Genomic DNA, 13,264 nt, shown 5'->3' with positions numbered 1-13,264 from the left:
GACTTAAACGGCCTTCAAAAATAAACACAAATGTAAAACATGAAAAAGTTATAGATTTAGTAAATTCTGAAAAGGCCCATGGGTTGCCTCAGAATTTATTCCTATTGTACCCCATTAAACTTGTGGCACACTACAATCCTGTACTTAAATAAAAACAACCTTCATTTGTTAAAAGGTAGATTGCTGGAACACAGCAAAAGTTAACGATTTTTTTTTTGTATTTGCCAGTTATTACAAATAGCCTTCAGGGCTGCTGCATTTTGACACACAGGCTGTTGTGTACCAATTCCAAAGGGTGCCATTCACACAAATTTCAATGTGAGTGGGGCCCCCTGAAGCTCTACAAAGCTTCAATACAGAAAGTTGCACATAAAAGAAATGGACAACATAGCCTTTAAATGCAACTTAGGATAGTATCACTATTTTGGACCAACAAATAGCCCTTTTGATGGAGAAGCAGAAGTGACAGTGTTTGACATCTGAGTGGGACCATAAACACTTATTTTAACTTTATTTCATCAATGTGTTGAGAATGAAAGAAAAACAATGACAAACTTGGGATTCAAAACTTAAAGAGAAGACAGCAACATTCTAGTAGGGGAGAAAAGGAAATTTTTTTTTCAATACAGGGTAGGTGCTAGGTCAACTGGGTATCCGTTCAGAAAAATAAATGAACCTTGACCTTCCCCACCTCAACCACACACAAAAGTCAATTCTAAACAGATCATAGGTTTAAATATGAAAGGCAATAATAATAACTCTTTTAAAAGAAAACATAAAATGTCTTCACGACCTTGGGGGAGGCACCGATTTCTTAAACAAAGAGCATTGACCATGAGAGAAAAACTGGAAAATTTGAACTTGATTAAAATCCACATCTGTTCATCAAAAGACACATTAAAAGTGTGAAAACGAACACCACCAAATAGGACATATCTGACAAAAGACTCAAATCCAGGATGTGTAAAAAATACTCCAAAAGATCAATTTTTAAAAGGCAGACTCAAATAGGCATTTTACAGAAGAGGCTCTCCAAATGGCTAATATACACATCAGAAGGAGCTTGGCTTTATTAGTCATCAAGGAAACGTAAATTAAAACCAAAATGCTATGCCACCACAAATCCAACAGAATCATTAACATAAAAAAGACAGGAGAGTACAGATGTTGGCAAAAATGTGAAGCAACTAGGACTCTGACATGCTGCTGGTGGAAGAGGAAAAGTTTGCCAGTCAACACTAAAAGTAAACCCAGGAATACTCAATGACCCAGCAAATCTACTGCCAGGTATATACCTAAGAGAAATATACAGAAATCATATAATGTAAAAGTAGCTATCAAATAATGAGACTACTATTAAGTCCATAAATGAAAAGCACTTGTTACGGTAAACACACTATGTGAATACACATATCTTATGTGTGTATGTGGTTACCTTTGTTTATTTCCAGTGACTTTATAAATCCGAAATTAAAATACACAGCTGATCCAATCTCCTCCTTCTCCTTTGAGACAAAGTAAGCTTAAAACAAACCAACGTTACACCTAAACATAGATCAAGCAATAATTATCATCAAAGTGGCGAAAGTATGCCCCAGACAATAGTCCATGTCAATGAAGCAATTTCCTACTCCAAAGTGATTAACACTCAAATAAAAATAAAAATAAATAATTAGGGTATCTAAATTCCAAAATAAAAATATAAGATATGGTAACGAAAGGTAGATTACAAGATACGGTCCCTATATTAGGACTGGAACTATAAAAGCACTGTATGGATTTATACAGCCTTACATGGCCAACCGCCTCTATTCTAGTTCAGATTTCTATAACCAACTAAACACAAAGAAAAGTACTGAGAGGTTTGAAACTGAATTGTAAATTGGCACAGATGGCATGTTTATAACACGCCACAATATGCTGAGTGTTCTCCATAAAACCAACCTAGACACTGTCCCTGCCTCTAGGGGACTTAAAATCTAAAAGTAGATGAGGCAGTCTAATTCAAAGAAAGTAAACAAATAAAGGGAAACAAAGAAGGGAATGTAAGAGAAGAGAGGCCTGCATTAATCTCTCAGCTCCCAGAAGGGTAACAGTCCAATCTGAACAGTGGAGAATGAAAGCTAACAAGTCAGCTGCCTTATTTACCATCAGACTTAGTATGACACTATCCAGTAAATATTCTCTAAAAAATTATGCCGAGCAGACTGAAAAGTGCTTTGTTGTTCTCTAGCTTCAACATTCAGAAGGTCTAAATCTCTGTAATAGATAGAATATATACCCCACTGGGTGTGTGGAAAGGACATTAAACAGCCCCACACATAGGGACTGATTTACGGTCCAAAATCTCAATTACTGAATCCAAACCATATGAAAGCATTATTTCAAAAATCCTGGCTCACCAGGCAATTAATTAATGTGACACAACCATCTTTCCCTCAACACTAAACCAAGACAGTGATTCTTAGTGGATTGCATTTTTTGATGTCTCTAAAGGAATATATGAGCTATATTTGGTTTGTCTGCAAATAAACATTTTATGGCCTTACAGTTCAGATGCCGATCTTATCCAGGTGACTAGAGCTTTTTCAACATAGAGATGTCAAACAATTGCCTGAAATGTCTCCGAATACAGACCCTCCTTAAAAGCCCTTGAATTAAAGAACCTCTTTATTTTAAACCATGTAGATTCTTTCTGGAAGACTTCAAAACGCTGACAATATCCAATTAAGTTATAGGAACCAAATTCACTTCAACAGAATGGTCCTGGCGGCTTTGCTGTCTCTTTAGATCAGGTGTATGTGGCAAAGGCTGTTTATTAAAATAATAAATAAATAAATAATGATGATGATGATGATGGTGGTGATGCAACCAAATTCTTCACAAAAGGAAGAAGATGAGGAAAGGAATGATACCATTGACTTTGCCGCATCAAAGTAATATGTATTAAATCTGAACTATAAAAAGCACAATTTAGAATGAACATTTGAGGTCAGGAACAGGGACATTATCTTCCCAATGCCTCAGATCTGCAACCACTTTCCTTCACTGCTCTCTACAGCAGCCATAATGACTTTCAATTTCCCATAATGCTATCCTCTTTTTTTTTTTTTTTAATTTAAGTGTTTTTCCAGGATCCCTCAGCTCCAGGTCAAATAGTTGTTTCAATCTAGTTGTGGAGGGCGCAGCTCACAGTGGTCCATGTGGGGATCGAACCAGGAACCTTGTTGTTAAGAGCACCACGCTCTAACCAACTGAGCTAACCGGCCATCCTTCCCATAATGCTATCTTGCTTATAGGTTAAAACATGGCTTCCTTTTGAAGAGAAGACTCTTGATCACCTCCCTTTATATCTAATATTCCATCATAGGCATTACATAAATAAAAATATACCTTCGACAAATCCAGGGTATTTCAATAAAAACTGTATGTGAGCCTACTAACCCCTGGAATCACCATCCGATTCCTTCTTCCCTCCAGGTCCTATCCCACCCTCTCACATTAAACAGTACCAAGTTGCTCAGATTCTCTCTCCTTCAGTCCAGGTCACTCCCACTGATAGGATCCCAGGAGCAAGCCTATCACTTAGAAAAACTGAGCTCCAAATGGCAGGAAAGTCTGAGAAAAGCCAGAGGAGGCACATTTCAGGCTGAGAAGACAAAGGTTAGCGCCAGGGAGACTATTCAAGTGTCTGGGGCACACTGGGCAGTAGGAGAAGTCTGAAGAGACTGCGTAGACCACTGAGCCTTAGCGACCCGTCCTAAAGTCAAGGATTGGGTGTATCAGGCCAACTGCAAAAGGCTAGGTGGCACTAACACACTCTCATTTCTCTCCCATACCCTCCTTTCCAAATGTCCTCTGCCACTACCACAGCTCACACCCTCCCTAAATATTACTTGAACAAGTGCAGTGACATCTTCACAGACCCACTGTCTTTCTATTTCTCTACCAATACTCTGTGGTCAGAATCATCTTCTTAAAGTACCATGTCAAACCCTTTCAATGTGTTTCAATCACCTTAATATAAGATTTATAAATCCTTAAAAGGGCTGACCAGACCTTCCAGGATCTGAGTCCTTCTCTCTAGCCTCACGTCTGCACCACTTTCCCCAGCGTTCTCTGCACCAGTCATGACTCTCAATTCCCCCCAAATGCTATCTTGCCTCTAATTTCAAACATCGTTTCCTTTTGGATATAGAAGACTCCAAATCAACCCCTCACTTCCCTCCCCACACACACGTTACCCAGTGCACTTTTACCTTCATGTCTCATCTTAAACATCATTTTCTTAAGGTTTTTCATGACCCCTTCAAAGGGTCCCTGCCATATTCCCAGAGTACGCTATACTTCCTTTGTCATAACATTCATCAAATTATATCCACAAATGGTAAACAACCTTTTGTTTTATGAGGGCAAGAGTGCATATCTACACTATGATTAAGAACGCTACTACCTCCTTACTCAAAAACCTTCAATGGCTTCCCCAAACTTCTGCATGAAGTACACATTTCTTAGCGTGGGTCTTCAAGGTCCTCCAGAGTATGAACTTTTATGGTCTACTGTTCCCTGAATGCTTCCCCAAAGCAGGACTATCTGTCCCTTCCCATAGAAGCTACACACTTTCCCGTGCCTTCCTTTCTGTAGCTTCCTCTATGAACCTGGCTTCACTGTCGTTAAACATGTTACCCTTTCTTCTACACTTATATCCAATTCCATCTTCTCCATAGAATTTTTCCTTATTTTCCCCCAATAAATTTGGCCTCTCCCACCTTTGACTCCCTTCCTGCTCAAATATGTTATATTTTCCTTATGGTAGTTTCCTAAATCTACACAGTTGTTATGGTACTTTTCTTACCCTTACTGGTTTTAAATTTTTTAGGTAATGCTGGTTATACCTTACTTTCCTATATATCTCCTTATTTCATTGTATATATGCCTTATATATAGAACATGCTCCATAAATACATTAACTTTGAAAGCAGTTGTGTAAGGCAGTGGTGTAAATATGTGGATAAAACTATCTTTAAAGTACAAAAGATACCTGTGAAACAGATGGGAGATAAATTAAATTAGAAATACATATTATATTACCAGTACAAAAAAAGAAATATACCTTATTTGCATCACAAATAATTGCTCTTTAATCAAAGAGTAATATATCTTTAGTAACTCATTAACCTTATACATTAAGACGCCAACATTTATTTCAATTCTGACATCTCAAAGTAAATAGAATTTTAACTCAAGTTGCATATAGCAGCAGAACACAGTGCCACTGCTCAATATTTATTTTTGTGACCATTTTTGCTGTTTGATGAACAAAAACAAACAGCAAATAACATTATTTAGGTGTGCCTAAAATTATAAATCAGATAAGACCATACAAATCATCCAGTTCAACCCATAAAATTTCTAGATAAAGAAAATAAAGATAATGACTTTCTTTGCCAAGGTCACAATGCTAAAGCTAGGACAAAAGCTCAGGACCATCTGACTTCCACTCTAGCACCCCTCCCACCCCAGAACAATCCTCACCTCAAGGCTGTAATAACTAGAGCACATTATTCTCCATCAACATTGGAGCCAGCAATGCTCCAGGATGAATTAAAGCCATTTGTTCATTTTCAGCCATGCTCAAGAGAAACAAAAGTGTGAAGAATGAGGGAATGAAAAGGAATTCTTTTTTATCTTTTCCCAGGAGTCTTATATCTTATAAAAGGTTAAAAATGAACACTACTTAATAAGTTTTTGAGGAGAATGTTTGTTTCAAAGACTTCTGAGAGGCAAGAAAAACATGATAGGAAATTACATATAGTTTTTCAAAATATATAAAAGAATTTTGACACAATGGAACATGCAACACACAGCATTTTGAATGCTACATTATCAAAAGTTACTATTTATTTCATAGTAACCAAGAAAAATGGTGCTTCAGGGAAAAAGAAAAAGAAATGAAAGAAAAAAAGCTAGCATGCTATTTCTTAAAATAAACTTAAAACAAAAACATGACTACCAATGTTTACCAAATATTTGTTACTAAGTGTCACTTCTTACAGCTCCGTCCCTAATAACTGGCACATACTAGGCACTTACTAAGTATATACATAATAATCACCCAGTGCTATTCTTGAATACTGTAGCTGCATATCAGTGATTATAAAATGCTACTTTGTAGAAGAAAACAATGAGCACTGACAGTCTGTATCAAATAAAAATGGTTCCAAGGCTAGAACATTTTACATTGTGCATGTGTCTGTGTATGTGTAAGTGTGTGTGTTTGTGTGTGTATATATGTTAATTTACTCTCTATATATACAAGTATATACACCTATGCACATATATATATACACACACATATGTATATGTATAAATATATCGGACGTGTTTTTGACAATATTAATTTTACCTAAGGATCTTATGCTATGGAACAGTAATTTTCAAACGTTCCTTACAACAATTCATAATAAGAAAAACATACAGCACAACCTAGTACACCTACCACACTCACATATGCACAGGGACATACATACATAACTAAAACAAAAGTTTCATGAAACAGCAACACCCTTACTACACCCAAAGCTCTAATATTTTCTATTCCATTTTTAAAAGTGCTGTCTGTGAGCCACTACACTGATTACATTACCCTGTTCTGGGAGCTAATAAAAGTGCAAGAAGAAGACACTAGGCAGGTGCAAACCTTAGTTTGGCATTCCTTCCTTGGGAATAACCTGGGCTCTATAAACACAAACCAGAAACTGGCAAAGTAAAGGTTAGAAATTATTGAATATTATTCATTCAAAAGCTATGTTGAGTACCTGAAGGGTGTTATTATTGAGTAAAAAACAGAGACCATATCCTGGGCCATAAAACAAGTCTCAAAAATTTAACAGGAGTCAAATAATAACACATCTTCTCTGATCGGAATGGAATAAAATGCAAAATCAATTAACAGAAAGCTATCTGTAAAATCCCACATATTTGGAAAATACATAATATACTTCTAACTAACTCAAGGGCCGAAGAAGAAATCAAAAGGGAAATCGTAAATATTTTTCAACTCAATGAAAATGAAAACACAAAACATCAAAACTTCGGGAAAGCAAAAACACAGGCCAGAGTTCCACTGGTATAGAGGAAGACTCAGCCCAGGCCATCGGGTCCGCGTGTTTCCTCCAGAGCAATCGGGACTGCTCACACGAGGAGGGTGGTCACTTGGAGTGAGAACCATCAGATTGTTTCTACTGCTACAGAAGTTTAAGGTGAAAGAACCAAACCCCATCTAACCCCTGTTGGACAGGCTTTCCTAAATCTGAAAGGAGACTAGGAATCTCATGAGCAATTGGTGTCACTAAAGGAGAAGAGCCACAGAAACAGGATCATATGAATAGAGAACAGTGAGGGAAATATCTGGAAAGAGGCAAGCCGTGGTGGTGCTCTGATGGGCAGCAGTAACCAGACTGTAGGCTTCAGGATGGCAGCTTCCTCCCCATAAGGACAACTCCTGAAACACAGGGGCCTCACTACTGTCTAGTGTGTGTAACTGAACCTTTATCGATTCATCCCAGTACCAAATTAAACGCAGAAAAACCTCAGCTTCTCAGAGGCCATCTAGACCAAGGCAGGCCAGAAATAGAACTCATTTTGCCTTCAGATGTTCTAAGGTGGCCCGAGGACCCCTCCAATCCCCAAACCCTGCAAATATAGTTATACATCCCAGTGCCTTTTATTCCAGCATCACAGGGTTAAGAGAAGGGAGGACAGCATCTCAATACCTGTTTTTAATTAAAGGTAATATCAGTTCATCCACTGTTAAAAAAGGGGTGGGGGGAGGGTAAGACGAGCTAGTACACTGTAGACAACCGTAACTCAGTTTGATGGAAAATATTCGGCTTATCAATTTGACTACCAACACTCCTTAAATACATGTTTTCTGTGTGTTTCAGGGAACTAAAGCGAGTAAGGGTGCTACTCTGCTTTACTGAAGGCAACCCCACATCCTGCTGGGTTTGGTTTTTCTAATATGTGCCTGGCTTCCTAAAATAGGCATGAACAGCCTTATTTAGATTTATGCTATTTACTTCCACAGAGATGGAACTGCGGAACTTTTTAACTATTAATAGGGTATCTCATCTTTGTACACCTTTGTTGTGATGAAGAAAGGAACATACATGATACCAGGGGCAAAAGGAAGACTGAGCTTAATTACAAAGATTCAAAAGCAAATAATTCACATGGTGGCTTTTTAGAAAAAGAACACTTTCTTCCTTTCATCTCAAGGCAGATCATTTATCTACCGAGAAGCTAAATACTGTGTTACTCCTTTTTAAATTTTTATTTAATCCTTCTTGACCCAAAGAACATAGAGTCTTACAATTAATCTACTAATCTGAAAATCCTTCTAACGTATATGTGCAATCTGAACAGTTGACTACTATTCAAAGCCACCAAAAGAACTAAACAGCCATATCAATTCATGAACAATTTTCTCAAATGAAAACCCCACAATGAAATGGTACTTTTGACTGAACACTTACGAATTGCAATCAATTTTTGTCTAAATCCTTTTGGAGGAGAAAACTTTTCCGTGATGGAACAAAGTATATTATTTATTCACCATGCTAAAAGACCCAGTGTCTATTACCTCAGACAGAGATTTACAATGCATAATCAATGCACTGAGTGATGCATCAAAAAACATGATTAAATATGCCAAGGTCTTAATGATAATACTACTTTACATTTGTATAGAACATTCTAGTTTGCAAAGCACTTACATTCATAAACTCATTTGACTCTATATGTCTTTCAATTTAAGTACAGTAGATATAAGATATGCGTCTATCTGGTAAGAAGAAGCCATGTACTGAAACCGTTAAGAGCTTGGAATCTGGAGCCAAATGTCTGGTTTGGAATCCTAGCACTGCCACTTACTAGATATGTAATTCTGAGTGCGTTACTCAGTATCACTGTGATTCAGTTTCATCATCTGTAAAATGGGGATAATAATAATTTCTATCTCTTGGATTCAATCAATTAATATAAGTTAAGCACTTAAAACAGTGGCTAGCACAGAGGAACCGTCTATCACACACTCTGGCTGTACTTATCAGCAACATCATTGTAGGGAAAGGGAAACAAGCTAGTAAGTCACAGAGCCAAGAATACAAACCAGATCTTCTTCTCCCATTTGATGCTCCATCTAGAGGGCTGGGTTGCTGTTGTTTTAAGTATCCTAAGATTTTCTGGACTGACACGCAGTTCAATGTGGAATTACGGAAGTCAAAAAATTCAGCAACTCAAAACACTGAAAAGGTTGTATGGTAATCTATGTTTATTTATCTTAAGTTAAATTAATTATTTAAAAAACCAAATATTCCATTTTGGAGACAGGACTGGACAATAAAGAATAGCTATATGTGTTGTTATATTTGCAAACCAAAATTCTTTTGTTTCACTTTTCAAAAGATAGAGCAAAAAGACAACAAGCCTGTCGTCCCACATTATGTTAGTATGATAATCATTACTTCAATTTCTGTATCATATACAAAATATCAAGAAGGAAATACAGTTCACCGTTAAACAGCACGGGGTTAGGGACGCTGAACCCCCATGCAATAGAAAATCAAATCCACATATAACTTTTGACTCCCCCCAACACTTAAGTTGCCCCTCAGTATCCATGGGGGTGAGGGGTGCCAGGACATCCCTCACCCCCGTGGATACCAAAATTCATGACGCTCAAGTCCCCTATGTCAAATGGCGCAGATCAATGCATACAGTTGCCCCCCCCCCCACATCCACAGACTCCCAACTGTGGATTGAAAACAGCACAGGTGTTTATTGGGGAAAAATCCGCATATAAGTGGACCTGCACAGTTCAAACCTGAGTTGTTCAAGGGTCAACAATATATTAAGATGATGACAATGTCTGTATTATGATTTCTGTTTTTTCTTCTGGTTTTCAAAACATTCAGTATTGTAATATAACATTCATCACTTTAAAAATGATTTCCAAAGACTTTATTGAGGATCGAAAATAGCATTGATGGAAGAAACACTTAGAAATTGATTCTAGAAAATAATACTAGATGCCCAGCTGAAAAACTGTCCTCTTTTCTCAGACATGTTTTAGGTATCTTTCCTCAGACTTTGTTTAAACTTTTTCCCTTTAGCGATTTAGGTGACTGTGCTAACATCTTACCCTGTATCTAAAAATAGGGCATGGGTGTGTAAATTTATGAGCTGACATGCAAAATTGGCACTGAGTGTCTAAATTAGAGTATTAAATCATTTAGCATACCTTAGTATAAAAGTATTCTTTAAGCATGGGTACATACGTGCTTTGTATATTCTATACATACAATTTTAATTCGGTCATATTTAATATTTTTATATGAAGTGAAGAAATACAAGGTCATGAGCTTTTTAACATTCTCCAATATGTCAAATCACTTAAGAGATTAACTTGGACAAAGTACTTCTCCACTCCAGGCCTCAGGTTCCTTCTTTGAATAATGCAGGTAGACCAGAACACTGGTTCTCAATCTTTCCACCCCAGCCCAACTGAGAGATTCAACATTTCTCCATTTATAGCAATGGGGACAGGCTGAAAATGTCCCACAGGTGATTCTGATGTACCACCCTAGAAGGTATGCCCTTGTCCCTGCCCTCCACTCCACTACTGCACAGTTCTCTGAGGTTCTGCACAGCTCTAAAGTCTGTCACTTTAGGTACAGGAAAATCACAACCCAATGACCTGGGAGGTATCTGACACTGTTATTTTAATATGCTGAAAAAGAAGGGCCAAAAGTTAACATGCATCTCCTTTTGTTGGAACAAGCAAGATTCAAATAAGAATCTGTATACTAATGGTATAAGGAAGGCTTCCTAACTCTTCATGTGGCAAACCTTACCTGGAATTGGCTTCTAATCAAGGAGGGGGGCAAAGGAGGAAAGGGGGGGGAGTGTCAAACAAAATAACACCCCCTAAAATTTAAGAGAATGATTTCAACAGGTGATTAATGGAAAGGCGATTTACGCAAGTCCCCTTTTCTGACAGCAGAAAAGGAAAGCCCAAGATTGACATGTACAGATGCGATATAATATGATCCCCAATTTCTTCTTCCAAAAATCAATTTTTGCAGATCTAACATCTATTTTAGCTAAGTGATTTTTTTTTACCAGACAACTCTATTATAAACTAATAATAACCAGTAACTACTAAAAATATGGTCTACGCACAAGCCATACTATAAATATAGGCCAAATACATTGGCTCGATATGGTGATCAACAATTGCTCAGCACAGTATTTATAAATAGTGTCCATTTTCCTTGAATGTCTACCTATTGGGGACAAATTCTACACTATTTAAAAGTTACTGTATGTGCAAAGTCTCATACAATAGTTTTTAAATAGTGTAGAATAGTGTGAAAAATTCTCCCAACTAGGAAAGAAATGGAATTTCACAACTTTCTTGGAAAATGTGTTAAGTGTCAGCCAATATTACATTATGATTAATAAGTATACAAAGCATAACAAATATTCTGACTGGGGCTTCAAAATTAGGATTATCTATATGGAAAAAAATATGTAATTGCCTTATTCCCAAACCAGAAAACATTAATCAATAAATACTGATTATTGGCTATAGAGAAGACCCTTAAATGGCACAAAAAATAATAGTGACCCACAGATTTGAACCAAAAAAAAAAAAAAAAAAAAAAAATTGGCTAGATCTCAAAATTGCTGTCCTCTGTACCAGAAGATGCCACCTGTAGTGACTGAGGATACAATGTATAGATCTCTATCACTACTCTGTTGATTCGTGCCTGAAAAGGTTGATAAAAAATTTCAGAAGGCATTGATTTTTTCTGAAATCACTTACAAACAAGCTGTCCATTGTTGGCTTAACTTGCCAAAAGCACTCTCAATTTAAAAAACAAATTCTCAATGTTCTCCACATGAACTATACCTATGAAACCTAAAACTTGTGTTAGTGAACAGACCAATAACCCAACAAGAAATAAAAGTGAACAGAAAGAAAATGTCCCAACCCTAATTTTGTAAGATATTCACATTTGAAACTGTAGCAAAAAAACATTATGCAAGAGAAGACAATTCCTTACACAGTTGGAATGGATAAATATTTGTTGAATGAATATATACATTTCTTCCTCGTTCTATACCCATGTGTCAAAGCATCAAGCAATATAATTTGTGGCAGTTTCTGTTGTGTCTCGAACTTTATATATAAGTTTATCATAAGGGGAAAAAACCTGTTTGGCTTGACTCACCATGAATCACAGCCAGGAGGTCATCTTGCTGTGTATCAGCAACTATGTTTTCACTACGGCTATGTGACCTGAAGTGGCAGCAGGAGAAGCACCAAAATAGAAGGGGCAGGAGGCTTTTCCTGGCTTCTCGGCCCCAAATGGGCTTTTCCAGCCCATTCGAGCATCTGAGCAAGAGCCAACCGCAGAGGAAAGAACAAACCCAACAGCTCCGAGGAGAAAGGCTGCAGGCCCACCACACCTTCCTTGCCCTCCCCGGGAGCCGGGGGAAGCAAGAACATAAAAGAGGAAGGGGTTAAGAAACAGTGTGGAGAAAACACACAGCATGACAAGGGCCCAAACTAGCCCCGTGTAGGGCAAAAATCCAGCGGTGACCGTGAAGCACAGATTTCGGGAAGGTCTGGAAACCGAGGAGGATCTATCTCCCCACTGAGGCTCCGGGCGCAGGTCCGGCGCGAGCGCGCAGAGGGCCCCCTGCCTCCAAGCACCTCCAGGCACCCGGGACCTGCCCCTGCGCCCACCTCACCTGTCCGGTGCCTGCTGGCCCGGCCGGCTTCTCCAGCTGCGGGTCCCCGCCCCGGCCCATCCTCCCATCCCATGCCCTCCCGGTGCGTCTCTCGGGACCACCGCCCGGATCAGTGCAGGCAGGGGCCGAAGCCCGCCCCGCAGCCCCAGGCCTGTCCCCAACACTCACTTTCTGAATCCGCTTCAGCGCCATGGGTCAGGGAGGACGGCGGGGACACCGGCCGGCGGGGGGCGGCTGCGGGGCTCAGGAGCGTGGGGACGTCCCGGACTCGGCTCGCTGGCTGCTGGGCTGGCTCAGTCTAGTGGGTCCCCGGCTCGCCGCTCGCTGGCTCCCTGCGGGCGCCGGTGCCTGCTCGGTGTGTGCGCCCGAGCGCGAGTGTGCGGGCGGGGACGCCGGCGAGACTCTTTTGTTTCCGCTTTTGCTTCTGGGAAGGAGCCTGAGC

The 13,264-nt window shown here is 39.0% G+C and overlaps 1 protein-coding gene across 1 annotated transcript in view; it reads right to left on the bottom strand.

The window, feature by feature from the left end:
- The window catches only part of UBE2D1 (ubiquitin conjugating enzyme E2 D1), a 29,297-nt gene extending 16,057 nt beyond the window's left edge, over positions 1 to 13,240 (bottom strand). Inside the window, exon 1 of the mRNA XM_019731909.2 lies at positions 12,991 to 13,240. Coding sequence (XP_019587468.1) covers positions 12,991 to 13,014 — 24 coding nt within the window. The 5' untranslated portion in view covers positions 13,015 to 13,240. The remainder of the gene's footprint in view (positions 1 to 12,990) is intronic.
- Positions 13,241 to 13,264: the final 24 nt, after the last annotated feature.

Source organism: Rhinolophus sinicus, linkage group LG07 (genome assembly GCF_036562045.2).
Source record: "Rhinolophus sinicus isolate RSC01 linkage group LG07, ASM3656204v1, whole genome shotgun sequence".
Taxonomy (NCBI): domain Eukaryota; kingdom Metazoa; phylum Chordata; class Mammalia; order Chiroptera; family Rhinolophidae; genus Rhinolophus; species Rhinolophus sinicus.
This window is presented reverse-complemented; position numbering and strand designations above follow the sequence as displayed.